This window comes from Narcine bancroftii, chromosome 2 (assembly GCF_036971445.1).
Source record: "Narcine bancroftii isolate sNarBan1 chromosome 2, sNarBan1.hap1, whole genome shotgun sequence".
Taxonomy (NCBI): domain Eukaryota; kingdom Metazoa; phylum Chordata; class Chondrichthyes; order Torpediniformes; family Narcinidae; genus Narcine; species Narcine bancroftii.
The window spans coordinates 36,597,395-36,623,544 of NC_091470.1; the positions used below are offsets into that span (position 1 = coordinate 36,597,395).

Consider the following 26,150-nt stretch of genomic DNA (forward strand, 5'->3'; position numbering starts at 1 on the left):
AGAATTATTAGTGCAGGTGGCACATACTCTTTAATCTAAAAGTCAAGACTTTCATCCCATTGCAGGTGTGAAAATGTGTGAATTCACAATCTCTTTCTTGGGTGACAAGAGTGCTATCTATGACTGACCATGTGCTGATCACCCCCCTCCCCACCTCTTTAACATATACATTATCTTTTTCACTATCTTTTTTCATGACCACTACAAATACTACTTGAACACTTAAAATTGAGGATCAAAGGTCACCTGCCTCCAGTCTGGTGAACTGTAGATACCAGGTTATGATTTAAGACCATAAGACATAGGAGCAGAAATAGACCCATCAAGTCTGTCCCACCAATTAATCATGAGCTGATCCATTTTCCCACTCAGCCCCATTGTCCATATAACCATATAACCACTTACAGCACAGAACAGGCCAGTTCGGCCCTACTAGTCCATGCCATAACAAATCCCCACCCTCCTAGTCCCACTGACCAGCACCCGGTCCGTACTCCTCCAGTCCTCTCCTATCCATGTAACTATCCAGTCTTTTCTTCAATGTAACCAATGATCCCGCCTCGACCACGTCTGTCGGAAGCTCATTCCACATCCCTACCACCCTTTGCGTAAAGAAATTTCCCCTCATGTTCCCCTTATAATTTTCCCCCTTCAATCTTAAACCATGCCCTCTAGTTTGAATCTCCCCCACTCTTAATTGAAAAAGCCTATCCACGTTTACTCTGTCTGTCCCTTTTAAAATCTTAAACACCTCTATCAAGTCCCCTCTTAATCTTCTACGCTCCAGAGAAAAAAGCCCTAGTCTGCACAACCTTTCCCTGTAACTCAAACTTTGAAATCCTGTCAACATTCTTGTGGACCTTCTCTGCACTCTCTCTATTTTGTTTATATCTTTCCTATAATTTGGTGACCAAAACTGTACACAGTACTCCAAATTTGGCCTCACCAATGCCTTGTACAATTTCATCATAACCTCCCTACTCTTGAATTCAATACTCCGATTTATGAAGGCCAACATTCCAAATGCCTTCTTCACCACACCATCTACCTGAGTATCAGCCTTGAGGGTACTATTTACCACAACTCCTAAATCCCTTTGTTGCTCTGCACATCTCAGTAGCCTACCATTTAATGCATATGACCTATTTAGATTTGCCTTTCCAAAATGTAACACCTCACACTTATCTGTATTAAATTCCATCAGCCATTTCTCAGCCCACACCTCCAGCCTTCCTAAATCACCTTTTAATCTACGGTAATCTTCCTCACTGTCCACAACACCAACAATCTTTGTATCATCCGCAAACTTGCTCATCCAATTCTCCACCCCTACTTCCAGATCGTTAATATATATAACGAACAATAGTGGACCGAGGACCGATCCCTGAAGAACTCCTTAGTCACCGGCCTCCAATTGGACAAACAATTTTCTACCACTACTCTCTGACACCTCCCATCCAACCATTGCTGAATCCATTTCACTACCTCCTTATTTATACATAATGCCTCCACCTTTTTTCCTAACCTCCTGTGGGGAACTTTGTCAAAAGCTTTACTAAAGTCTAAATAGACAACATCCACAGCTTTCCCTTCATCAACCTTTTTTGTAACCCCCTCAAAAAACTCAATCAGGTTTGTCAAGCATGATCTACCCCTGACAAAACCATGCTGATTATTCCCTAGCAATCCCTGTACCTCCAAATATTTGTAAATACCATCCCTCAGAACATTTTCCATCAACTTGCCCACCAAAGACGTCAGACTCACGGGCCTATAATTCCCAGGTTTACATTTAGACCCTTAAACAGCGGAACCACATGCGTCACCCTCCAATCCTTTGGCACTACCCCCATGGCCAGTGACATCCTAAATATCTCTGTTAATGGCCCCACTATCTGTCCACTAGCCTCCCTAAGTGTCCTTGGGAATATTTTGTCCGGTCCCGGAGATTTATCCACCTTTATCTTTTTCAACACAGCCATCACTACCTCCTCGGTTATCCTTATATGCTTCATTACCTCCCCACTATTTTTCTTTACCTCAACTGGTTCAATATTTTTTTCCCTAGTGAATACCGAGGCAAAGAAATCGTTCAAAATTTCCCCCAATTCCTCTGACTTCTCACTCAGCCTACCCTCACTATCTACAAGGGGTCCAATTTTATCCCTCACTAATCCTTTTACTTTTAATGTACTTATAGAAACCCTTTAGATTTATTTTTACTCTGTCTGCCAAAGCCTCTTCGTGCCTTTTTTTGGCTGTTCTAATTTCTTTCTTAAGATTCCTTCTACACTCCTTGTAGTCCTCCTTCAAATTGTCAGCTCCCTGTTCTTTATACCTCTTGTACACCTCCCTTTTTCTCCTAACCAAATCTCCAATATTCCTCGAAAACCAAGCCTCCCTATGACTGCCAGCTTTTCCTTTGATCGTCACTGGGACATATCTACTCTGTACCCTCAAAATTTCTTTTTTGAATATCCTCCATTTTTCATTTACACCCTCACCTGAAAATATCCTGTCCCACTCAATACTCCCCAAATCCCTTCTTATTCCTTCAAAATTTGTTCTTCTCCAATCCAGAACCTCAACTTTAGGCCCCTCCTTGCTCTTCCCTAAAACTACCTTAAAACTAACAGAATTATGATCACTAGACCCAATTGGATCTCCAACATTAATGTCTGATACCTGGCCTAGCTCGTTCCCTAACAGGAGATCCAGTATTACACTGTCCCGAGTCGGTTCTTCAACTAATTGATTCAGAAAACAATCTTGAATACATTTAACGAACTCTAGCCCATCCAGCCCTCTAACTGTATGGGTATCCCAATCAATGTGAGGGAAGTTAAAATCTCCCATGATCACTACCGTATGATTCTCACACATATACGTTATCTCTCTACACATTTGTTCCTCTAGTTTTCTTGACCCATTTGGTGGTCTGTAATACACCCCTATTAGCACCCTCATGCCTCCTTCACCCCTCAATTCCACCCAAACAGCCTCACTGGATGATCCCTCCAGACCATCTTGCCACCTCACGGCAGTAATGTCCTCCTTAACAAGCAAAGCAATTCCTCCCCCTTTTTTACCCCCTGATCTATCACATCTAAAACAAATGTATCCTGGAACGTTAAGTTGCCAGTCCTGCCCCTCTTGTAGCCAGGTCTCACTAATTACCACAATATCGTGACCCCAAGTATCTGTCCATGCTCTCAGTCCTGCCTTCTCCCCATAACCTTTAGTGCCATGGCTCATCAAGAATATATCAATCTTTACCTTAAATATAGCCGATGACTTGACCTTCACAATCACCTGTGGCAACAAATTCTATAGATTTACCATTGGCTAAAAAAATTCCTCCATGTCTCTGTTCTAAGTGGACACCCTTCATTCCTGAAATTGTGCCCTCATGTCCTGGACTCTCCCACCATGGGATACAACTCTGTTCATGCCTTGCAACATTCAAAATGTTTCAAGATCGCTCCTCATTCTCCTAAATTCCAACTAGTACAGGCCATGATTCAAACGCTACTCAACTGATAACCCTTCCATTCCTGCAATCATCCTTGTAAACCTCCTCTGAACCCTCCCCAACACCAGCACATCCTTTCTTAAATGAGGAGCCCAACACTGCTCACAATACTCCCTGAGGTCTCACCACCTCAAATATAAAGCCTCAATATCACATCCCTGCTCTTATATTCTATTCCTTTTGAAATGAATGCCAGAATTGCATTTGCCTTCTTCACCGCTGACTCAACATGTAAGTTACCTTCATTGCATCTGGGTATTTTCAATTTTCCCCATTTAGAAAATTTTCTGCCTGTTTATTTTTTCATCCATAGGGCATGACTGTACACTTCCCAAAATTATATTTTATTTGCCACTTCTTTGCCCATTCTCCTAATACATCTAAGCCCTTTTGCAGCCTCCTTGATTCCTTAACACTATCTGCTCCTCCACCTACCTTCGCACCATCTGTAAACTTGGCCACAAAGCTATTCATTCCATAATTAAATCAATATACAGCATAAGAAGCGGTCCCAACATCGACCCCTGGGGAACACCACTAACAACTGACAGCCAACCAGAATATGATCCTTGTATACTGACTCTGCTTCCTGCCAATCAGCCAATGCTCTACCCGCACTAGTATGTTTCCTGTTGTACCAGGTCTCCTTATCTTGCCCCTCGTGTAGCATCCAGTCAAAGGCCTTCTGAAAATCCAAATACACAACATCCACTGCATCTCCTTTATCTAGTCTGCTTGTCACTTGTTTAAAGAATTTCAATAGGTATGTCAAGCAAGGTTTTTCCTGAAGGAAACCATATTGGCTTTGGCATGTGCCCCAAGTACTATGTAACCTTATCCTTGACAATTGACTCCAACATCTTCCCAACCACTGAACCTGTCTCTAATTTCCTTTCTGCTGCCTCCCTCCTTCTTGAATAGTGGAGTGACTGTAATGCGCATCGAAAGAACCAAAGACTTGTTGATCCAAACCAAGGCTTTTATTAACTAAAAGACTGGAGCATATCACAAGTAGGTCGACCAGTCCAGAATGATCTGGTCTGGCTAGGAGCAATCCTTTAAGACCTGCCAGTAGGTGTGGCTACACTCTCAGCCAATCACAGTCATCCTACACTACCATCTGAACATATGTACATATACACATTGGTGATAGAATCTACTTTCACATTCACCCCTTCTTTGAGAACTGACCCCAGGGTGAATGGAGGTTAGGGGTTGTACCGGTCAGGGGGTCTGACCATCCGGCATGACTGCCGTGGCGTCGTGATTGGGGTCACTGGAGTCATGTCACTGGCAGGCCCGTAGGGTGCGGCCACTGCTTTGCTCAATTCCCCAATGACATTGTCGACAGTCTGGCCTGAGCTGGTGGGGTGGTGCTGGTCCCTCTGTTCAAGCACGTGACCTGGGAGAGAAGGAGTAGTGGGAGGTTGGGTGAAAGGCACTGCTGCGCCTGATCCAGCTTGAGCTAGGTCACTGTGTCCTCCCATACGTCCAGGTACTTAACCTAGGCATAATGCGGGTTTGCATGGAGCAGAGTCACTCGGTCAACCAAGGGGTCGTTCTTAGAATACCGGATGTGGTGTCATAAAAGGACTGGACCAGGAACCGTGAGCCATGCTGGTATGGTCGTACCCGACTCGGATTTCCTCGGGAAAGAGAACATCCTTTTATGGGGGGTGGCATTGGTCGCGGTGCATAGGAGGGAGCGGATGGAGTGTAGGACACTAGTGAGCACATCCTGCCAGCGAGAGGTGGGGAGACCTTTGGACTGGAGGGCAAGCATAACCGCTTTCCAGACAGTGGCATTCTCTCTTTCGACTTGCCCATTACCATGTGGGTTATAGCTGGTGGTCCTGCTTGAAGCAATACCATGCTCCAGAAGGTACTGCCGCAACTCAGCGCTCATAAACAAGGACCCCCCTGTCACTGTGGATGTAACTGGGGTACCCGAAGATGGCGAAGATGCTGTGCAAGGCCTCTATAACTGAGGAGACAGTCATGTCCGAGTAGGGCACAGCGAACAGGAAGCAGGTGTATTTGTCGATGGCCGTAAGGAGGCAGGTGTTACGGTTGGTCAACGCTAGGGGCCCCTTGAAGTCTACGCTGAGACGTTCAAAGGGGCGGGTGGCTTTGATGATGTGGGTGTTCTCCGGACGGAAGAAGTGGGGCTTGCACTCAGCGCATACAGGGAAGGCTCAGGTCACGGAGCCAATCTCCTCGACCGTGTAGGGCAGGTTGTGAGATTTGACAAAGTGCGCGAACCTAGTGACCCTTGGATGACAGAGCTCCTTGTGGAGTTTCTGCAGCCTGTCCAGTTGCATGTTGGCGCAAGTCCCCCTGGAGAGTGCATCTGGCAGGTCGTTGAGTTTACCTGGCTGAGACAGTATGTCATAATCAAAGGTGGAGAGCACGATTCGACATCTGGCGATTTTGTCATTCTTGATCTTACCTCGCTGGGTATTGCTAAACATGAAGGAGACCGTGCGTTGGTCAGTCAGCAGCATAAAGCACCTGCCAGTAAGGTAGTGTCTCCAACGACGTACTGCCTCGACTATGGCCTGGGCCTCCTTCTCAACAGAGGAGTATCGGCTCTCAGGACCCTGGAGGGTTCTAGAGAAGAAGGCTACCGGCCGGCTGGCCTGGTTCAAAGTAGCTGCTAGTGCAAAGTCAGGCGCATCGCTTTCGAATTGGAACAGAATGGACTCGTCGATGGCGTGCAGCATTGAAGCAGCGATGTCCAATTTGATGCGGTCAAAGGCCGCTCTGGCTTCATTTGACAGGGGGAAGGATGTGGTCTTGATGAGTGGCCATGCCTTGTCGGCATAGTGTGGAATCCATTGGGCATAGTAAGAGAAAAAACCCAGGCAGCATTTGAGTGCCTTCTGGGTGTGTGTGGGGGGGGGGGACAAGTCCATGAGGGGATGCATGCGGTCAGAGTCCAGCATGACCACCCTGTTCTCCACCACACAACACAGAATTACGAGCCGAGTGGTCCGGAAGACACACTTGTTGAAATTGTAGGTCAAGTGCAGCCGAGTTGAAGACTGAAAAAATTTCTCAAGGTTGGCATCATGATCCTCCGTGTCATGGCCACAGATGGTGACATTGTCCAGATACAGGAAAGTAGCAGTCAGCCTGTTCTGGTCCATTTCCCACTGGAAGACCGCGACGCCATTTGTGACCCCAAAGGATACCCTGAGGAATTGATAGAGCCACCGATTCGCTTCAAAGGCCATGAAAGGTCGGTCTTCTCGGAGGATCGGGAGCTGATGATAGGCTGAACGTAAGTCAATGGTGGAAAATACACGGTATTGGGCGATCTGATTCACCACATCCATGATCCGAGGAATGAGATCATCTGTGGTCTCCGCAGCAGTTCTGTCTGTGCAGGCACAGTCCCTGCCCATTGCCCTTAGTGCCTGAATATAAGCTTTACAGGACTCACCGGGCTCTTTGTAGCAAGTTTGTACCGAGCATAGACCCTGTTCACTGGTCGCTCATAGAGTCCTTTCAGCACCTTCATGGCTGGGATGTAAGTGGTCACGTCCTGGACACTGGTAGACTCTCAGGAACACCATAGTCATCAATATTAGTAGTCGACGGCTGTCCTCTATCACAGCAGGATCAGAGAGCTGTAAGTATGTTTTGAAGCATTTCACCCAGTGCTTAAAGTCATTCGAGGCTGTAGCTGACTGTGGGTCGATGTCAAGGCGTTCCAGCTGTAGCATACGCTCCATCCCTTCAAAATTTATTTTAGTTAATAAAATTGTAATGTGCATCGAAAGAACCAAAGACTTGTTGATCCAAACCAAGGCTTTTATTAACTGAAAGACTGGAGCATATCACAAGTAGGTCGACCAGTCCAGAATGATCTGGTCTGGCCTACCTGCCAGTAGGTGTGGCTACACTTTCAGCCAATCGCAGTCATCCACACTACCATCTGTACATATACACATTGGTGATAGAATCTGTACTATCACAGTGATTTTTCAAACCTCCAGGACCATAACAGAATCCGTTGATTCCTGAAAGATTATTCAAGATCAGGTGCTTGAAAAGAGCAGCTCTACTGCCATCTCTTTGCTTCCTATTATTATTTCTCCAGCATTTTCTAATGGTCCTATATCTACTCTCACCTCTCTTTTATTCTTTATATATTTGAACAAGCTTTTTGTATCTTCTTTGATATTATTTGTTAACCTACTTTAATACTTCATCTTTTCCCTTTGAATGAGTTTTTAACTACCTTCTGCAAGTTTTAAAAATGTACCAATCCTCTATCTTTCCATTAATTTTTGCTTTCTTGTTTGCCCTCTCTCTTGTCTTTATATTGTCTTTGACTTCCCTTATCAGCTGCAGTTGTGACATTTTTTCCGTTCAAATACTTCCTCTTATTTGGTATGTATTTATCTTGCATCTTCCTCATTTTTTTTCAGAAACTCCACCCACTTCTGCTCTACCATCTTCTCAACTAATGCTCCCTTCCAATTCACTTTAGCCAGTTCCTCTCTCATGCCCCTGTAATTCCCTTTACCCCTCTGTAATACCAACACTTCTGACATTAGTTTCTCCTTATCAAATCTCAAATTAAACTCAGTCATATTGGGATCACTGTCCAATAATAGTTCCTTTACTCTAAAATCGCTAATCACCTTTGGTGTATTACACAACACCCAGTCCAGTACAGCCAATTCCCCAGTGGGCTCATCAACAAAAAGCTGCTCTAAAAAGCCATCGTGTAGGTATTCTACAAATTGTCTCTTGAGATCCAGTGTCTATCTGGTTTTCCCAATCTACCTCCATGTTACTATCCCCCATGCCCTTCTAACACACCTTTTTTATTTGCTGTTGTAATTTGTTGCCCACATCCTGGCTACTTTTTTTTTTGGAGCTCTGTATATAGCTGCTCTTGTCATTTCTTAATTCAACCCACAATGATTCCATATTTTCTGATCTAATGATTAACATTATTCTTTACTAACAGAGCCACACCACCCCCTCTGCTTACCTGCTTATCTTATTGATATACTGTAAATCCTTGGACATTCAGGTCCCAATGACATCTATCCTTTAGCCACGACTCCATGATGGCCACAACATCACACCTGCCAATCTGTACCTATACTACAGGGTCATCTACTTTATTTCTCATCATGTGTGCATTAAAATGCAAAACCTTTAGCCCTTTATTTGTTACTTTTTTTTTACTCTGAGTTCCTGTGTCACGGTGTTATTGGTCTGGCTGCTGGCTTGCCCAGATAGGTCATTCCCCTCAGCAGTATCCAAAGGGGCATACTTATTGCTGAGGGGAATGGTCATGAAGTACCTGCACTACCTGCCTGTTCCCTCTCCCTCTCCAGACTGTCATCCAGCTACCTTCCTCCTACCTCCTAAATGTGATTGCATCCCTGCAACTCCTATCCATCACTTCCTCAGCCTCCTGAATGTTCATCGAACTCCAGCTCCAATTCCCTAACATGGTTTGTATGGAGTTGCAGTTGGATGCAGTTCTCACACGTTTGGCAGCTGTTAGACACCAGCTACCACATGGTCTTGACGGAGGGAGATCTTGGCAACAAGCTCAAAAATTATTGGACCATGTTCAGTTGCACAGATCTATCTTAAATATATCATCATATACAATCATATTCTAAGCCACGGTACACACACACACACACACACACACACACACACACACACACACACACACACACACACACACACACACACACACACACACACACACACACACACACACACACACATAACAAATGAACCTCTCCCTCCTTTTGTCCCTCTGTCTTAGTGTCCTTTCTACTGTTCCTCTTCCCTTAACTGCCTTCCATACACTTGCCTCTCCTTTGGTCCCTCTCTTTTAGCTCCTTTACTCACCTTCCTTCTGATCTTCTTCCTTTACTTGATTTCCCCTTCCCTGCCAAACACTTGTCTTCCCTACTCAGCAACTGCTGGAAGCTGACTCATCTCAGGACTGAGATCCCACATCAACTGTTGTATTCTAACTCTTCAGTGTAGTTCCCCAGTGTCAATCCATGTCTCAAATGCTGCAGACTAACCTCGAACTCCAGAACCTCTACCAAAAATTTTTGGGAGGATCTACAACTGCAAACCCTGAGTTTAGGCTGGTTGTAGATTTCTGGTTCTCCGCTAGAGTGTCAGTTAGATTTGGCATTACCGTCCTGGCCATTGGAGGCATACTATTCTGCAGAAGCAATAGCATCTGAATCAGCCACCACCATCACTTAACTTCGTAACACTCATCCCACCCAGTCACCGTACACATGGTTATAACATGACAAAGTTATCAGTTCCATCTTTCATTATTACAGTATCATTTGCCAGAAATATATTTAAATAGGCAGATATTTTACCTTAAAATGATTGCTTATTTCTCAATTATCTTTGGTCATTGAAAGCTACTGGAAATAGTTTTATCTTTGTATTTTCTAGTTTGATGCTCACATTTTCTTTTCAGAATCATACATGCCTCTGAAGCCTGCTCCACTATTTAGTAAAAACATGCTCGATCTGATTGTAAACTCAACTTCAAATTCTTGTCCACGCACTGTAACTTTGACCAACATCTATCTACCTTAAAATATTCTCTCTGCACATTGACCATTGAGCAGTGTTCTAAAAAGTCACAGCCTTTTAAAAGAGAGAGAGTGGTATCACCTATCTTTCCCTGAAATGGGGGACCCCTCTCACTCTTCTGAGATTCAACAGGTATGAAATTCAAGATCAAGATTCCTTTATTGTCATGTAATAGTGCAGAACATGTAATATTAGACAAAATTGCCTTTTGACTGCCATTCCCTGACACCCCTTACAGCAAGAGAGAGTCCCTTCAGAGTCACTGGGTGTTTGTGGATTTGCCTCCATTATTTCCTCATAAGACAATCTGACATTAACAATTCTTTGTCTAGAAAATCTTATCTAAACTGCTTCCAATACTGTAATATTCATCCTTAAATGAGAAGATCAATATTCTACTCTGTATTACAGGTGTGGGCTCACTACTGCCATACTTACCTGAAGCATCACACCCTTATTTTTATATTCAATTGTCCTAGCAATAAGTGATAAAATTCCATTGGAATTCCCATTTAGAACATTGAGCACTACAGCTCAGGATGTCTGTGCTAATCATCATGCCAATTTAAACTAATTCCTTCTGCCGACATGTGGTTCATAACCCTCATTTCCTATCTAAATGCCACTTAAATGTTGCTTTGTATTTGGTTCCAACCCCTCCCCTAGCAGAGCATTCTAGATACCTACTACTCTCTGTGGAAAAAAAGACTTGGCTTGTAAATTTTTTAAACTTTCCCCTTATCACCTTAAATCTATGCCCTCTTGTGTTTGATATTTTCACCCTGGGATAAAGGATCTGACCATCTATCCTATTCCTCTCATCATTTTATAAACTTTTGTTAATGCCCCCTCAGCTTCCATGGTTCCAGAAAAAATAAACCAAGTTTGTCCAATCTGTCCTCAGAGCCAATAGTCTCTAATCCTGGTAAACCTATTTTGCACCTTCTCCAAAGCCTCTACATTTTCGGATAATGTGACCGGAACTGACACAATAATCCAAATGTTAACCAAAGTTTGATGCAGCTGCAGCACTTTTCTCTTGAATTTGACCTTCTGAAGTAAAAAATGTCACACTTGTCCAGATTAAGCTTCATCTGCCATTTCTTCACCCATATTTCTAACTGATCCAGATTCTGTTGCACCCTTTGACACCCTTCTTCACTATCCATAATTCTGCCAATTTTTGTGTTGACTACAAACTTAATAATCAAATCACTTAGATTTTTGTCCAAGTCATTTTCGGTAAAACCCATGTTATCCAGAATTCAAGCAACTGACAACCTCAAGTAACCGGCAAAAAAAATTGAGGGAAAATACATAAAAAATTAGAAAGAATCACAATAAATATTTTTTAATACAAGTTTAAAATTGTAAAAGTAAATGTTCTCTGAAGTAACACATAAACCTTTGGTGAAGATGGGAGCAAATATTCAGCCAGTGGAATAGCTTGGTCCTGCTTTGCTCATATCAGCCATTTGAATAAAGTGTGCTGTGGGGGTGATTCTCTTAAAGTGTCTCCTTATCCATGCTTAGTAAGAGTCTTTATTTTTATTAGTGTATTATTAAGTATATTAGAAAGGCTTTATCTGCAAACTTGGTGGAGGGAGGTTAATTATCTAAAATGTTGTTATTCGTCAATCAGATGGCTCCTTGAAGGGGGAGAATGCAGTGACAGTTGAATGTTTTTAAAAAATATGACTGAAAATAAAGTAAAATGCTTCAAGGTTTATATATTCATGCAAGTGAAGATTGTTCAGTGTAAGTACAGTACAGGGTATAGTATTTTTGACTTCTAAGCTGTTTATTCTAAGAGAATGAGTCAAACAACCAGAACGAGTCAAACCAGAATGAGTAAAACAACCAGTATGAGAGAATGAGTCAAACAACCAGAACGCTCAATTATGCGGCACCTACCAATCCCCATAGGTGCCAGATACCAGGGTTTGACGGTGTAAATATATATATATTTTGAATCCATCCCTTGCCTGTTCATGTGCCTGTCTAAATGCCATTTAAATATTTCTATTGTGTCTGTTTCCACCAGCTCACATTTTCTGCTTTCATACCTGATTTTCCAGCAATGCAATTTTTAGATTTTCATTTGAATCTGGCATTTTCTTGGCACAGAAGATGATGAAGGGAAACCAAATTGAAGACTGTGGAAAATTATGACGGCTGGAAAAAGTAGATGCACAGAGGGTTAGGATTAGGGTGGGCATAAATTTAAAGTAATTGGAAGAACTATTAGAGGATAAATAAGAGGGGAAAATCACCCATCGGCTAATGGGGGTTTAGATTTATCTGCATAAAAGAGCAATAGGGACAAAAATGTTAGACTGTATTTACTGAGCACTTGGGAGAGTATGTAAAATTTGTGAATTTTCTTCAGAAGGTTTAATCAAGCTGGATGGCTGTGTTTTTGATTGCCAAGCTGAGCTGAATGCCCTCCTGTGTCATCCATTTTCCATAATCATATTTTTCACCATTTGCAGTTATGAATTCTATCCATGTTAAAGGAATCTAAACCATATTTTTTTCATTCATTGAGTTGAATTGACATTTTAAGCCACTTTTCTACATATGGAATAGAGATAATATTCTACATATCAGGAATTAAGTTTTTTGAATTTTATTAGGTAACTGAAGATAATATTCAATCCTCAAAAATGGAATTATGTGCAACTCCTATACCAAACCATGAAAAATCTCTGGCAAAAGTTTCTGTTGGAGTTCCACAAGATACTCAAAATTCTATTGTAAGAAAATATATTTTTCTTGTTCATGCTATGTTTTTAAAAATGTGCTGTTTCACAAATTGTCGAATAAATAGTCGGTTTAAAAAAAGGTAGATTTCTTCTACTTAAGAAATAATGCTTGAAGAAATAGGATTTCTGCACAAGCTGTGATTAATGATGTAAACTTTAAGGAAAAGAAACTCTTGGCAAGTTCTGGATCCTTGCATGATTATCTTATAACGGAAATCTCAAGTAATTGCCTCAGTGCTCTTCTTAGACCGGCCTCTTGCAACCTTCTTTACAATTTCAGTTATTTTTTTTTTAACTTTATTTATTCATTCAAAAAACAAATAGTACATAACATATACTACAATTAACCATAAACATGAATGTTATTTTTTATATATAGAAAAAAAAAGAAAAAAGAACCCCCCCCCCCTTCAGCCAACTCTCCTAAGGAGAGCCATAAAGAAAGAAAAAAGAAAAAATATTAAAGAAAAATTAAACATACATATTAAGATCTAATCAATATAAATTGAAATGTAAATATTCTGAGTATAACAACTACTTATTAATAAAAAAAACTATAATTATCACATGAAACATGTAATTTTTTCCATTATTAAACAATATTTCATCTCATTATGCCATCTATTAATATCAATCATATTTGTATCTTTCCACGTACTAGCAATACATTTTTTCGCTACAGATAAAGCTAAAAATACAAAAGCAAATTGAAACTTATCTAATCCCAAACCTTTCAAAGGTTGCAAACTACCCAATAAAAATATTGTCGGATCTAAAAGTATTTAAATCTTATACAGGTATTCTAAAAACAATTAAATTTTCTTCCAAAAAGATTGTATATTTATACATGATCAAACAGCATGAAAAAATGTTCCAACAGAATTACCACATCCAAAACACAAATCTGATTCATGAAAACCATACTTTTTTAGTTTTTCAGGTGTTAAGTATAATTGATGTAAAAAATTATAATTAATCATTGCATAGCATGCATTTATCAGTCTAGTTACACTATCATAACAAATATCTAACCAATCATCCTTGGAAAAAATAAAACCAGTATCCACTTCCCATTTACTTTTAGATCTATCCCAACCCTTTTTATCCATACCATCCTGTAATATTTGATACATAGATGAACATACCCCTTCTCTGGTACCTTCATAAGAAAAGTCTCAAATTTAGTCATTTCAGGTAAAATCATATCTCTACAAAACGTACGTTTTACCAAAGATCTTTTTCAATACATAATCAAAGTTTATTGCATTGGAGATTTAAAGGTGTGAAAAATTTGGGAGATTGTTTTAAAGAGGGTAAATTTTTATCTTTTAATCAGATGAGGGACAGTTTTGGTATTGATAAGAACTCTTTGTTTCTCTATTATCAAATTCAGTTATTATTATTATTGTTATTTATTTCTTATTTCCAATGATAACATTTTCTTTTTTGCACCCTCCAGTCATTACTGCTCAAGGCTGTTATTTGCTTCACCACATTCTTTTTTTCTCTCAGTTAAATCCTCCTGAGATCCGCCAGTCCTTGGTACTCATCCTACCTTTCCCTGCATAATGGTTTTTTTTTCTAAATTTTGTCATTTCTGGTGAAGTATTAAAACTGTTTATCAATAAACTCTTCTTCACTCACTGAACATTTCCAGAATTTTCTGCTTTTATCTTATTCATTTATAATGATGCTTATCGAACATTCTGTACATCCCATCTGCCTTATTCTCCACAAAGGGAATAAATGTTAATTTTAGGGCTTATCAAAATTTAAAAAATTAAAATAATAGAAATAATGTGTACTTTAAAAAAACCTTTAACAATATTTTAACATTTATTTTAAATATATGTACATTTCTAATCTTTTTTGTTCTTTGTAAGATGTCTGAAACATTAATTAGTTATGCTGTTACCATCCTGGTCCGGTTTCCACAAGTACCTGCTCAGTTACTTTGAACACATCATAATTTCTGAACACAAGACGTCTTGTTTAGCTGAGGCTTAACCCAATTGCTAGATCATTTAGGACAGGGATCAGATAAAAGGCTGGAGCATTATCTCCAAAATCCAGGCCACAATCATCACTGAATATATATATCAGCATCCTGAACAGTTGAATTATAGTTTCAATGTGTTTTATTTAAATCATGGAATTATACAGCACATGTTTAATCAGAAGAAAACAGGAAAACAGATAACCTGTCTTCCAAGTATTTGAAAATCTTGATGCTTCATCATCTGGTTTTGATGTGAGGTACAGATGCCCTGAGTGATGCTTAATAAAACATAATTGATTACCTGTAATTTCTCTCATGATATTTTGTCATGGTTCTCAAAAACTTGCCAGGGCCTCAATTCCAACACATCTCTTTCACTCATCCAGGCCCCAGTTTCTAATCCTCCTTCCCTCATTGGGATCCAGTACCCATGTACCCATTCTACGCACAGTTGGGACTCCAATTCCCACACTCTCTTTCTGGGGTCCTGGTTCCAAAGCTATCTTTCAATATACCTGGTTTGGTTCACTGCACTCCTATGACACCTGGTTTTGCTTCCTTTGCTCCTTTTAAACTTACCTGGACTTTGTTTAAACTATAAAAATTATTCTGCTGTTTAACAATTAAAGCAAAAGTGAATTAAATATGTGATAAATTATTAATAGAATAATATCTGATTATCTAAAACATACTAGCCCTTAACCACTGAAATGCTGATAATATAATAGTTATTAAATGATGAATGAAAGATACTGGAAATTGTAAGATTGTTTTTTAAAAAAATATTATTTTATAGAACACCTCTGAGTTAATTCATCAACAGAAAAACTTTCAGATGCCATTAGCAACTAAGAATCAAGGACAAGTTCAATATTGGTAATAAATCTTTGAGATTTTACTTGTTCAGAATCATGAAACTTAAGAATCTTTTAAATTGTTTTGTCCACATGTTAACACATTGAACATAAAAAAGTATACCAATTGTAGGCAAGATATTTAAGTAAAATATGTACCGTTACTGCACAGAAACCCTGTTAAAAATTATACCAAGGGATAACATCATTTTATTTGCATGTTATCAGTTAATTGCAATCAAAGACTTGTTACACATCTGCAGTATAAGTGATGCATAAATTCTGAAAAACTTCTAACCTTCTACCTTCCATTGTTACATTAGCCCATTTGTTCTTCAGGACCAAGAAGCTCCTATTTCATGGTTAGAAAATAACTTGCCAATTTCAGGTAAATCTGATATATCAGCTTTTAATTATAACTTACCTTTGGGTGACTCTATTGACTAATTTGAAAATAAATAATTTTATAAACTAATGTATAGAATTGATGATAATAGCCTTTTGAAATATTGTGCAAAGAAACGATGAAACATCATTGAAAATATTCCTTTTTTATTTGTTGTAAATTAACAATGTACAGTTGGCTTACATATTTTTTAAAGTTTAATATATATAAAACATTTTTTGTCTTCCTGTAACTTAGATCTCTCAAATGATTGAAGGGACTTATACTGTGCATGACTTTTTTCTTTTAATTTAGTTTTCCACAATGATGGCACTTCAGTACTTCAGGAGTCTTGAAGAATACTTTATAAATAAATGTCATTACATGCACACATGAATTTTTAGCGTAGGCCTCTGAGCTATAACATAATAAAACAGGGTTTATTTAATGTATTTTGAGAAGTAAATTTGTTTTGATAATGTAACTGATTATGAATAAATCTGTTTCCTCAAAACACTACATTGGAAATGTTACCATGAAAACTAACTTAATAAATTTAAAGGCAGTTGTCAGCTTTTTATATACAAAAGGTTGGATCTTCCTAGATCCAGCTCAATTCCCAGAATTCAACTCATAGACACTGCCCCTCCTAAATTCACAATACTAATCTTGCTGATCCTGAGGTCTTACAAACCAAGACTGAAAAAACATAAAACCAATAGAAATGTTTTTAAAAAATATTCTGGTATAGTGATATTCTTACACTGAGCAACATCCAAGTATATTTTTTATTTATTGGAATTTACTCATACAGATATTTTATTTCTATAGCAAATGCAGATGAACGAACGGTGAGGAAAATGGATGCCAGTCAGAGTAAGGCATTTGTTGTCACTGAATCAATTTATAACTTGCAGGTAAACAAAAGGTGTAAAACTAAAACAATCTGAATTAAAACTGACAGTAATATGCCTCTCTTTCCCCCTAACCCTCCCCCCCCCTGTAGAATTAGGGTCATAGAATTATACAGCACCTAAACAAGCTCAAGTTTTCTACCTGGGATAGTCTCATTTGCCTACATTTGGTCAATAGCCTCTAAACCTTCCCTATCCATGTACCTGCTTAATTGTCTTTTAAACATTGTAATTTATCCAACTCTACAGCTTTCTTTGGCAACTCCTTCCTTATGGCCTTCTATGAAAAAAAGTTGACCTCAGCACCCTTTTAAATCTTTCTCTCTCACTGCAAAATTACGTGCTCTTATTTTAGACTTCCTTATCTTGAGGAAAAGACTATCATCATTTACCTTATCCATTCCCCTCATGATTTTGTATTCCTATATAAGGTCATCCCTTAGCCTCCTATGCTCCAAGGAAAAGAGCCCCAGCCTACCCAGCCTCCAGCCTCTCCATATAATTCAAGCTTGCCAATCCTGATAATATTCTTCTGAATATTTTCTGCAACCTTTCCAGCTTAATAATACCTTTCCCAGATCTGGATGACCAGAACTGTGCATAATACTTCAGGTGTGATCTTGCCAACATCTTGTAAAGTTGTTACAGGATGTCCTGCTCCTGTACTTTTTGTACACAAAAAGCCTAATCATCCTCCTCTTTCTCAGAAGACTGAGGAAATTCAATGTGTCTTGAGGTCTTTTACAACTTTTACGGATGCACTGTGGAAAGTATGCTGTCTCTATGTATCTTAACTTAGTATGGGAACTGCAGAGAATTATAAATGCAGCTCAGGCCATCACACAATCTTCCCTCTCTCAACTCCATCTCTACCTCCCTCTATTTCAGGAAAGGAATGAATATATTAAATGGCACATCCCAACCTGATGACACATTGCAGCTTGGTAACACTCTCTTCTGCCCGTATCTGTCAGGTAGAGATAACATGTACATTAAAAAATGAACCTGTGGTGACTCACTTACCAGAAAGCAAACAGGCTCCCAAAATGGCAGACATGCTGTGGAAAATGTGGGAAATTGACCTGCATCCAACACAGGTTTTTATCTGGGCTGATGATGTCACTGAAGATGTAATTTCCTGTCCATGTGACAGAAGTATTGATGTATATAAGCCCTGCAAGCAAGCCTGGTGGAGTCAGTCTTGCACTAGACTTCACAGTGTGTATATTGACTTCCCAGTGTATACATCTACTCAATAATGTGTACAGTGATTCCACAATGTGTACGCCAATGTCTATAGTAGCTCAGTATAGAATACTTCACTACAAACCTTCAGATTCACGAACAAATTATTTCCTGTTGTTATCAGACTCTTAAATGGATCTCAGACTAACAAAAGATGACACTTCCTCTATACTGTGCATTATGCTTTTGTACTTTTCTCTATAACTTGCATTACCTTACTTATTGTAACACTACTCTCTATACTTTTACCTCATTTACTTGTTACAATTGCTCTATCTGCTGTATGAGTTGACTTGCCTGAATAGAATGCAAAATTAGGCTTTTGTTCTGTCCCTCAGTACATGTGACAATAAACAGTTCAATAAATATTCATTTCCTTGACAGAATAAGGCAAGCATACCAAATGCCTTTTTCACCCCCCCCCCCCCCCCCATCTACTTGTGTCACCACTTTCAATAAACAACATACCTGTACTCCTAGGTCTTACAATATAGATGTTACAATGCTTAGTAAATGCATACAGAGCTATCCAGAGTCATGAATATTCAAGGGAGAAAATAAAAATTTGAAAATTTAGCCACATTTGAGAGAAAAAAATCTGACACATTCCCTTTTAGATCCCTGAAGTAAAAGGAAATATAACCTAATTCTGCTCACTTGCTGGCCCTTCCTGACATATACAATTAAAATAACATGTACTTATAAACACAGCAAAGTTCCTTCTATTATTATATACACCAATTAAGTAATTCCTGAGTTGACATAGAAATTAAGTTTTTAGCTCTTAATGTCTTTTCAAGTAGTCAATATGTTTAAACTAAGAGTGATCTAGGAGTCCTTCTCTATGATATCTATTATGATATGAAGCCACAGATCTGGATGCAGTATTTTAATTGAGGCTGAACACAGACTTTGTGGAAGAATCAAATAATATTAATTCATAGTTTCTTTTAGAAAAATCTTTACTTTCACCTTTTCCCAAGCTTTTTTTGCTGCTAAATCTGATGATTTGTGTAAATTGATAACCTTCTCTGGTTTCCAACACAGTATTCTTTTGATGTGCTTGCTTCAGTGATTTTTTAAAGTTTTTTCATAACAGTTTCTTTGCAGACTGCAGTAATTTGGGTTTTGTATTATGTCCATGAATTTTAATTGTTCTTCATTCAGTTGCAATTATTTTGTAATCAATGCATTCATACCAATGTTAGGTGTGTTAGTGTTCGTATGATAGCAGGTAAAAGACTGATAATATACCACAAATGATGAAAGATAATACAGTATTAGTCAAATGGCAAGGAGCAAGAGAATTTGGTATGTAAACCTGGTTCTCATAAATTCCTTTTATAGATTCTCTTGGCAATTCCCTGCTGTTTGAGCATTTCATATTCGATGCTTCTTCACTTGTGCTGCTTTTCCATTTGACAACTTGCTCAGATTTTCAGCTTTACATTTGTAATCTTTTCAATTAATTCTGCATTTTCCTTCCAATTGTTTTTGTTGTATTGAATTTAAACGATTTTCCACAATATTTTTGGAACTATAAATCAATGTTTTCAAACTTTTTCTCTCTGCTCACATACCACCTTAAGTAATCCCTATGCCTTAGGTGCTCTGTAATTAGTAAGGGATCACTTAAGATGGTATGTGAGTGGGAAGACAAGGTTGAGAACCATTGCTCTAGGCCCAATTGTTACTGAAATATTTTGCTTGAGAAAAATTGTCATTGGCCAATTTCTTTTGGAGTTATGAAACCATGCACATAATGAGTCAATTTGGTACAATAAAAACAGTTGTTTTCAAACTTTTTCGTTCTACTCACATACCACTTTAGGTGATCCCTTACTAATCACAGAGTATCTATGGCATAGGGATTACTTAAGGTGATATGTGAGTGGAAAGAAAAAGTTTGAAAACCACTGATATAAATAGACATTTCTACTCCTAGAATCATAAAATTTTACAGCACAAAAGCAGGTGCTTCAGCCTAACTGTCCATACCTACCAAGCTGACCATCTAAAAATAGTCCCTTTTGCCTCCTTTTGGCCCTTATATCTCAAATTGATCTGCCTTTCTTTAAAAAAATAAATGCTTTTCTGCTAATATTGTTGGTCATTTTCAAACAAAATTGGTGAAAACATTTCATGATGCAGTTTTGGATGTCATTAATGTTACTTAAATCTTTCATGTAATGTTGGGCTAACTGAGCCATCCAGGGTGGCAGTGACTTTGGAATCTTGAAGGCACTTGTCATTTTCAGAATATATTACTTAATCCTTTTCTATTTTTTCATAGAGTGGTGATAGAGAAGAGACCACAGATGACATACCACAGATGTTTTTAAGAACACCTGAACAGGTTGAAAGAGAGCAAAAAGAATTTGAAATGTAATAATGTAGTTACTGACACAAAATAATTGTAATCTAGCATTAAATGATAAAAAAATAATATTTGCTGTTTTGTAAGAGGAACAATTGCCTTTCTTTCAGGATATAATATATTCTTCATTCTGTTAACCCACATATTTAAAATATATGAATTACCCTGGTCTCAGGAGGAAGAATCATTAAAAGGATATCTAATCCATTAAAAAGAACCCCTTTGCAAACATTGAGAAGCTGAAAGAATTCAACTCAACGAAACTGCCCAATCTATGTTTGGTCTCACCGATGCAGAGGAGCTGAGCACCATTCTGTCCTTGACTGTGAGCTGGAACTCTCAGTCACCAGCAATATGATCAGTGAATTTTTCAAATTTAGGTAACTCTCACCCTGATTCTGCTTCCACATGTCTTTTACCTGTTCCCGTTCTCACTTTTCCACAGATCTCACCCCCTCCCCACCTCTCTTAGTTTGCCTTCCCACCTCTTCCACATTTATTTGTCCAGTATCTTATCATTTGTTGGCCCTGCCCCTTTTTTTTTGCTTGCGATCTCTCGTTCCAACTTTAGTCTTAAGAAGGCTCCCAATTCAAAATGCTGACTGATCATTTCTCTCCATTGATGCTGAGTCCCTCAAACTTCTCACTCTTTGTTTAAAATTACAGTACTTGTAGCTCTTTGTTTCTCTAAAGAAAATACTTTATTGGAATTTAAGAAATTATGGTGTTTGAAAAATCATCTTAATATTTCCACAGATGTTCTCCATGGTCTGTAGTTTATTTTTTTCAATGAAAATGGGTTATCAGTTCTATTGGTTTACTTTCAACATGGCATTCCTACTGCAAATTAGCAACAATAGTTTCGAAGCTGTGTTTCCAAAATAATTTTCCTGAAACTCACCAGAATAAATCTAGCAAGCTGCAAGTAACCCAATGGAATTCATCAAGTTAAGATTTTAACCTCTTCCTTACCAGCAGTTTGGATGTTCCTAGTTTGATGATTGTCACATCAGTATGGAAATACATACCTCAACAGAGGAGATGATTATTTTACATTTATTTTTCACAATATCATTCAAATTGATTTTGCAGCAAATTTATATTGCAGACATTCTTATGCTTCTAAAAATAAAAGTTCCAAATAAAAATATTATATTTGCAGTCGGAATTCTTACTTGCCTATTGAAGAAACACCATCAAAATCTTCTGGCTTTTCCTTCCTAAATACATCTACACCCAAGTCAACTGGATTTAATTTATTTGGAAGAACGCCATTTGACCTCAGTGATGCTCCTGAGCAGGTAAAGTATATTTCTGATAAATGTAGGAAGTATTTTCTCTCTTGACTGGAAGATATTATTTTATGTGTGGGTATTGTTATAAAATGAAATTTATATCACAGGTTTAATTTCTACCTGTACAAAAATTTAAATTTGATCTTATTTAGGGAGACAAATTATGCACTGTTTTATTCATATATGCTTTACAAATATTGAGGGGTTCTCGGCCTGCTCACACCTCCTCCACCCCTTGCTCACCAACATCCATGATAACTCGGGAGACAAAAGATACCTGGAGCTAAATTTGAAAAGTGCAAAAATATATCAAGCATCATAAGAAATATGAAATACATTGGAGGACAAAATGTTGTAAAATAGAGAATAAGAATTTAATCTGCATAAACTTCTTTCACCACTTTTATGATATTCTAGATTAATATTCAACTCTTATGAATTCCACCATTTAATTAACATTTCATAGTATAAATGAGATTAAGATTCCACAATGCCATTGAGAAAAAGTTTTCAGTTAAATAGTTGACTGGTAGATTTACCAGACTTTGGAATATCCAGTGAAATGCAATTAGAGATTTTTTTTAACCCTAACTTTCTGAATCTGGAAGAGTAGAACTATTCCCCACAGTTGCCCAAATAATTATTCAGCATCCCCTCTTCTAATTCCCTCTCCCTTACTGCTGTCATGGACAACTTGCAACCCTTTAACACCAATTTCTGAATCTGTGGAACACTGTCCACCATATTCACTCCCTCCCAGTTGTTGTTCTCCCAGTTTTTCTTAGAAAGCCAAGATCTACCTCTCATTCATTCCTTTTATCTGTTCTATATAGAATGTACAATAAAATACATTGAAAGAGGATTAGCACCTTGTATCTTCTCTGCCATTCAATTATGGCATGGCTCATTTTTACTTCACATTTTGTATTTGATACATCAGAATAAATTTAGTGAGCTTCAGGTGTCCCCAAGGAATTCATCTATTGGAGCAAGCTAAAATCTTGTTCCTTACAAACCCTTTGGATGCTCCTCATTTTGACTCATAATCACAGCACTGTAATCCAACTAGAGAAGGTCATTGATCTCTTTTTCTTCCTCTCATTATAGCTGGAGTTATTATTGCCAATTCCTAAATTGTGTGATGTGAACATAAGTAGTCAATGTTAAACTGAAACCTGAATCTCATTTTCAATGAAATGTAACATCTTACTGATGCACAATTCTGTTAAAATTTTGGAAAATCCCATATCCCTGATTTCCTTAATATCTAAATTTTGAACCTTCTTTTTAAATATTTTATTTAAATTTCCATACATGTTTTAATATCCAAATACAGAAAATAATAGTTATATATTCCAAATCAATAATGCATATTACATATTATACCCCCTGAAATCCCACCAACCCCCTCCACAAATAATAATCCCCAAAGAATGGAAAAAGCAAAAGTAAAAAAAAAGAAAAAGATAGAAATATAAGATTATAGTCAGAGAAAAGTAAAGAAAAAAGAAAACAAACCTAGTTACCAAAATTCACTCAACTTTGCCTTCTCAATATCATTCATTTACTTAACCTATGGAGTTAGCAAGGTTTCGTGAAGTTCATGGAAAGCTCTTTATAAATTTATACCTACACTATTTTCAAAAAAGTATCATATTTATTCCTTAAATTATATGTAATCTCAAGAGGTATACAACTATATATTTTGCATGCTATATTTCCATTCCTAACTGGGAATCTGATTTCCATGTGACTGCTATACATTTTCTTGCAACTGCTAATGCAATTCTCACAAATTCCTTTTGGAAAAAAATCAATTTCAATTTTGGTCTTATTGCTGAAATATTACCCAATTCAAAAAGCATTGGATCTTGTGGAAATTTAACTCCCATAACATGTTCTAGAAATTTTCCTAATTCTATCCAAAATGGCCTCAATTTTGAACATGTCCACTTAGAATACAAAAAAGTACCTATCTCTTAACTACACCTAAAACATTTATCTGATAGATCTGATTTTAATCTATTTAATTTTTGTGAAGTAAGATACAATTGATGTAAAAAATTATACTGAACCAATCTATAGCAAACATTTACTGTATTTGTCATGCTATCATAACCTAATTCCTGCCAATTTTTCTCTACAATACTTATATTTAAATCCATTTCTGTCATACTTCAATCCCTTTTGCATGTGTATGCCCATTATTCCTTGATTGGCATTGATTTTTGTCTCATCTCTCTGTGAAGCTCCAATCTCTAGTTAATGATGGTCAGAAATTATCTACAAGAAAATCCAGCTGGAAAATTATCAGCTTGGTTACCCACAGGCAGCTGGCTAGGCTGAAAATTTGGCTCATAATGAGCTACTGGAGGAACTTAGTGGGTCAGCTAGCATCCATTAGTAAAAATAGTCAGTCTATGTTTTGGGGGGAGCCTTTATTGAGACTAAAAAGGGGTAATATTCCATACATGAAAGGAAAAAGGAGCTGAGAAGGATATGACTGGAAAGGAAGGAAAAAGATAACAATGTCTGAGTACTAATCTAGTGTTGCCAGTTTCCCCTTGTGGTTTCACATGTTTTAATAGAGAGGCCAATAAACCTTCATTAGAATTCGAAGAAGTTTGATATTAGCAACTCCTAAACCTGTGCAGATGCTGGAGATAATAGTTAGTGTGGAGGTTGTGAGGAAAGGAAATTAAAAACAGAAATCTACAACAAGGAGAATGGAAGGGGATAAAACTGATGATTTGAGGCTAAAAAGAATAGGACAAGGAATTATGAATGATTTTGCAAAAAAAAGCAAAAGAGAATTGAAACTTTAAACTTGGGGTTGCAGTTAGCGCAATGCTGTGACAGTGCCAGCGTCAGCAATCAGGACTAGGGTTTGAATCCTGCGCTGTCTGTAAAGAGTTTGGACATTCTCCCTGTGTCTGCGTGGGTTTCCTCCAGGGGCTCCAGTTTCTTCCCACCGTTTCAAATGTTGTAGGTCAATTGGATGTAATTAGGCGGCATGGGCTCATGGACTGAAAGGCCCTGTTTCCATGCTATATGTCTAAATTTAAATTTAAACATGGCAAGCATAAACAGTGTTAACTGGTTGAGGTTATTCAGCAGTTCTTACATCCCAATTTGGATTTTCCAAAGCCTAAAAAAATCCAGCTGGCCCAAATTAATTTTTAACTGGTCAGGCTTTTAAAAGCTGTAGCATCATTAAAATATTTAAATAACTATCTGGGCTACAGCTATCCAATTAGGATTGGTTGCCCACTTACTTCCATTTTCACCACCTTACACCAATCCTCCTTGATCAATTGTCATCACCCACGACCACCAATTTAATTTTCCCCGTAAGGAAGTAGAATAGGGCACATTGATTCTGGATATCAGTGTTTTAACAATTTTACGTTCCACTCAATACAAAACCATATGAAGGATGGGGAAGGTGGGGAACAGTGAAAACTTTCTTCCTACATTTAAAGTGAAACATTTAATTTTACAGCACTTGCAAATATTTTGTTGCAAATGTAGCATTCACTTTGATCACAGATAAGGAAAGTACTGTTACATTTTTATAGCCAGCTTCTTTGACATTTAGATTGTCTAAATGTATTTGTATATCTGTACCAAAATATATAGAATGATAATTCTTCAAACAATTTACAATAGAAAATGTCTTTAAGCAGTTAAAATATGTCCTCCAATGTCCCAGTAATAAAAAGAAAATAGTTAAAGTTTCTTTTCTAGAGTTTTAAACCAGCATATGATAGTACCTTAAACCAAAAAGTGTTAGAATATCTTTGAAAAGCAAGTCAGTCACATCCTGACAGAAATTTCCATATGGAATAGGAGAATGTCTTCTGATTTTCCAACTTAAGAATGTAATTGACTGCAAATAATGTTGAACAATTCATTTTTTACTTTTATTTTAATTATCTATTGTTACTGTGTTAAAATAATGATTAACTTTGTTTCAGGTGACTGAAAACGCCACTGTTAATCAGTTTGAGTTCTCAAGTTTGTTTTTCAAGAAAACGGTAAAAATCAGTACAATTGCAAATTTTTATAATGTTAGGTTCGGTAAATTGCATATAGAGCACCACAGGAAGAGGTCCTATGCCCGACAATAGCTGTGCCAACGATAAAGTCAATTTAATCTCATCTGTCAGAAC

General features: G+C 37.9%; 1 protein-coding gene across 6 annotated transcripts in view; it reads left to right on the forward strand.

Annotated features, from left to right (window-relative positions):
- LOC138753376 (protein SIX6OS1-like) overlaps positions 1–26,150 on the forward strand; it is a 121,343-nt gene that overhangs the window by 78,691 nt on the left and 16,502 nt on the right. For all 6 annotated transcript variants that reach the window (XM_069916292.1, XM_069916291.1, XM_069916293.1 and 3 more), the window contains 7 exons: positions 12,781–12,900; positions 15,705–15,784; positions 16,086–16,150; positions 16,979–17,064; positions 20,600–20,691; positions 21,846–21,984; positions 25,956–26,015. In XM_069916292.1, coding sequence (XP_069772393.1) covers positions 12,781–12,900; positions 15,705–15,784; positions 16,086–16,150; positions 16,979–17,064; positions 20,600–20,691; positions 21,846–21,984; positions 25,956–26,015 — 642 coding nt within the window. The remainder of the gene's footprint in view (positions 1–12,780; positions 12,901–15,704; positions 15,785–16,085; positions 16,151–16,978; positions 17,065–20,599; positions 20,692–21,845; positions 21,985–25,955; positions 26,016–26,150) is intronic.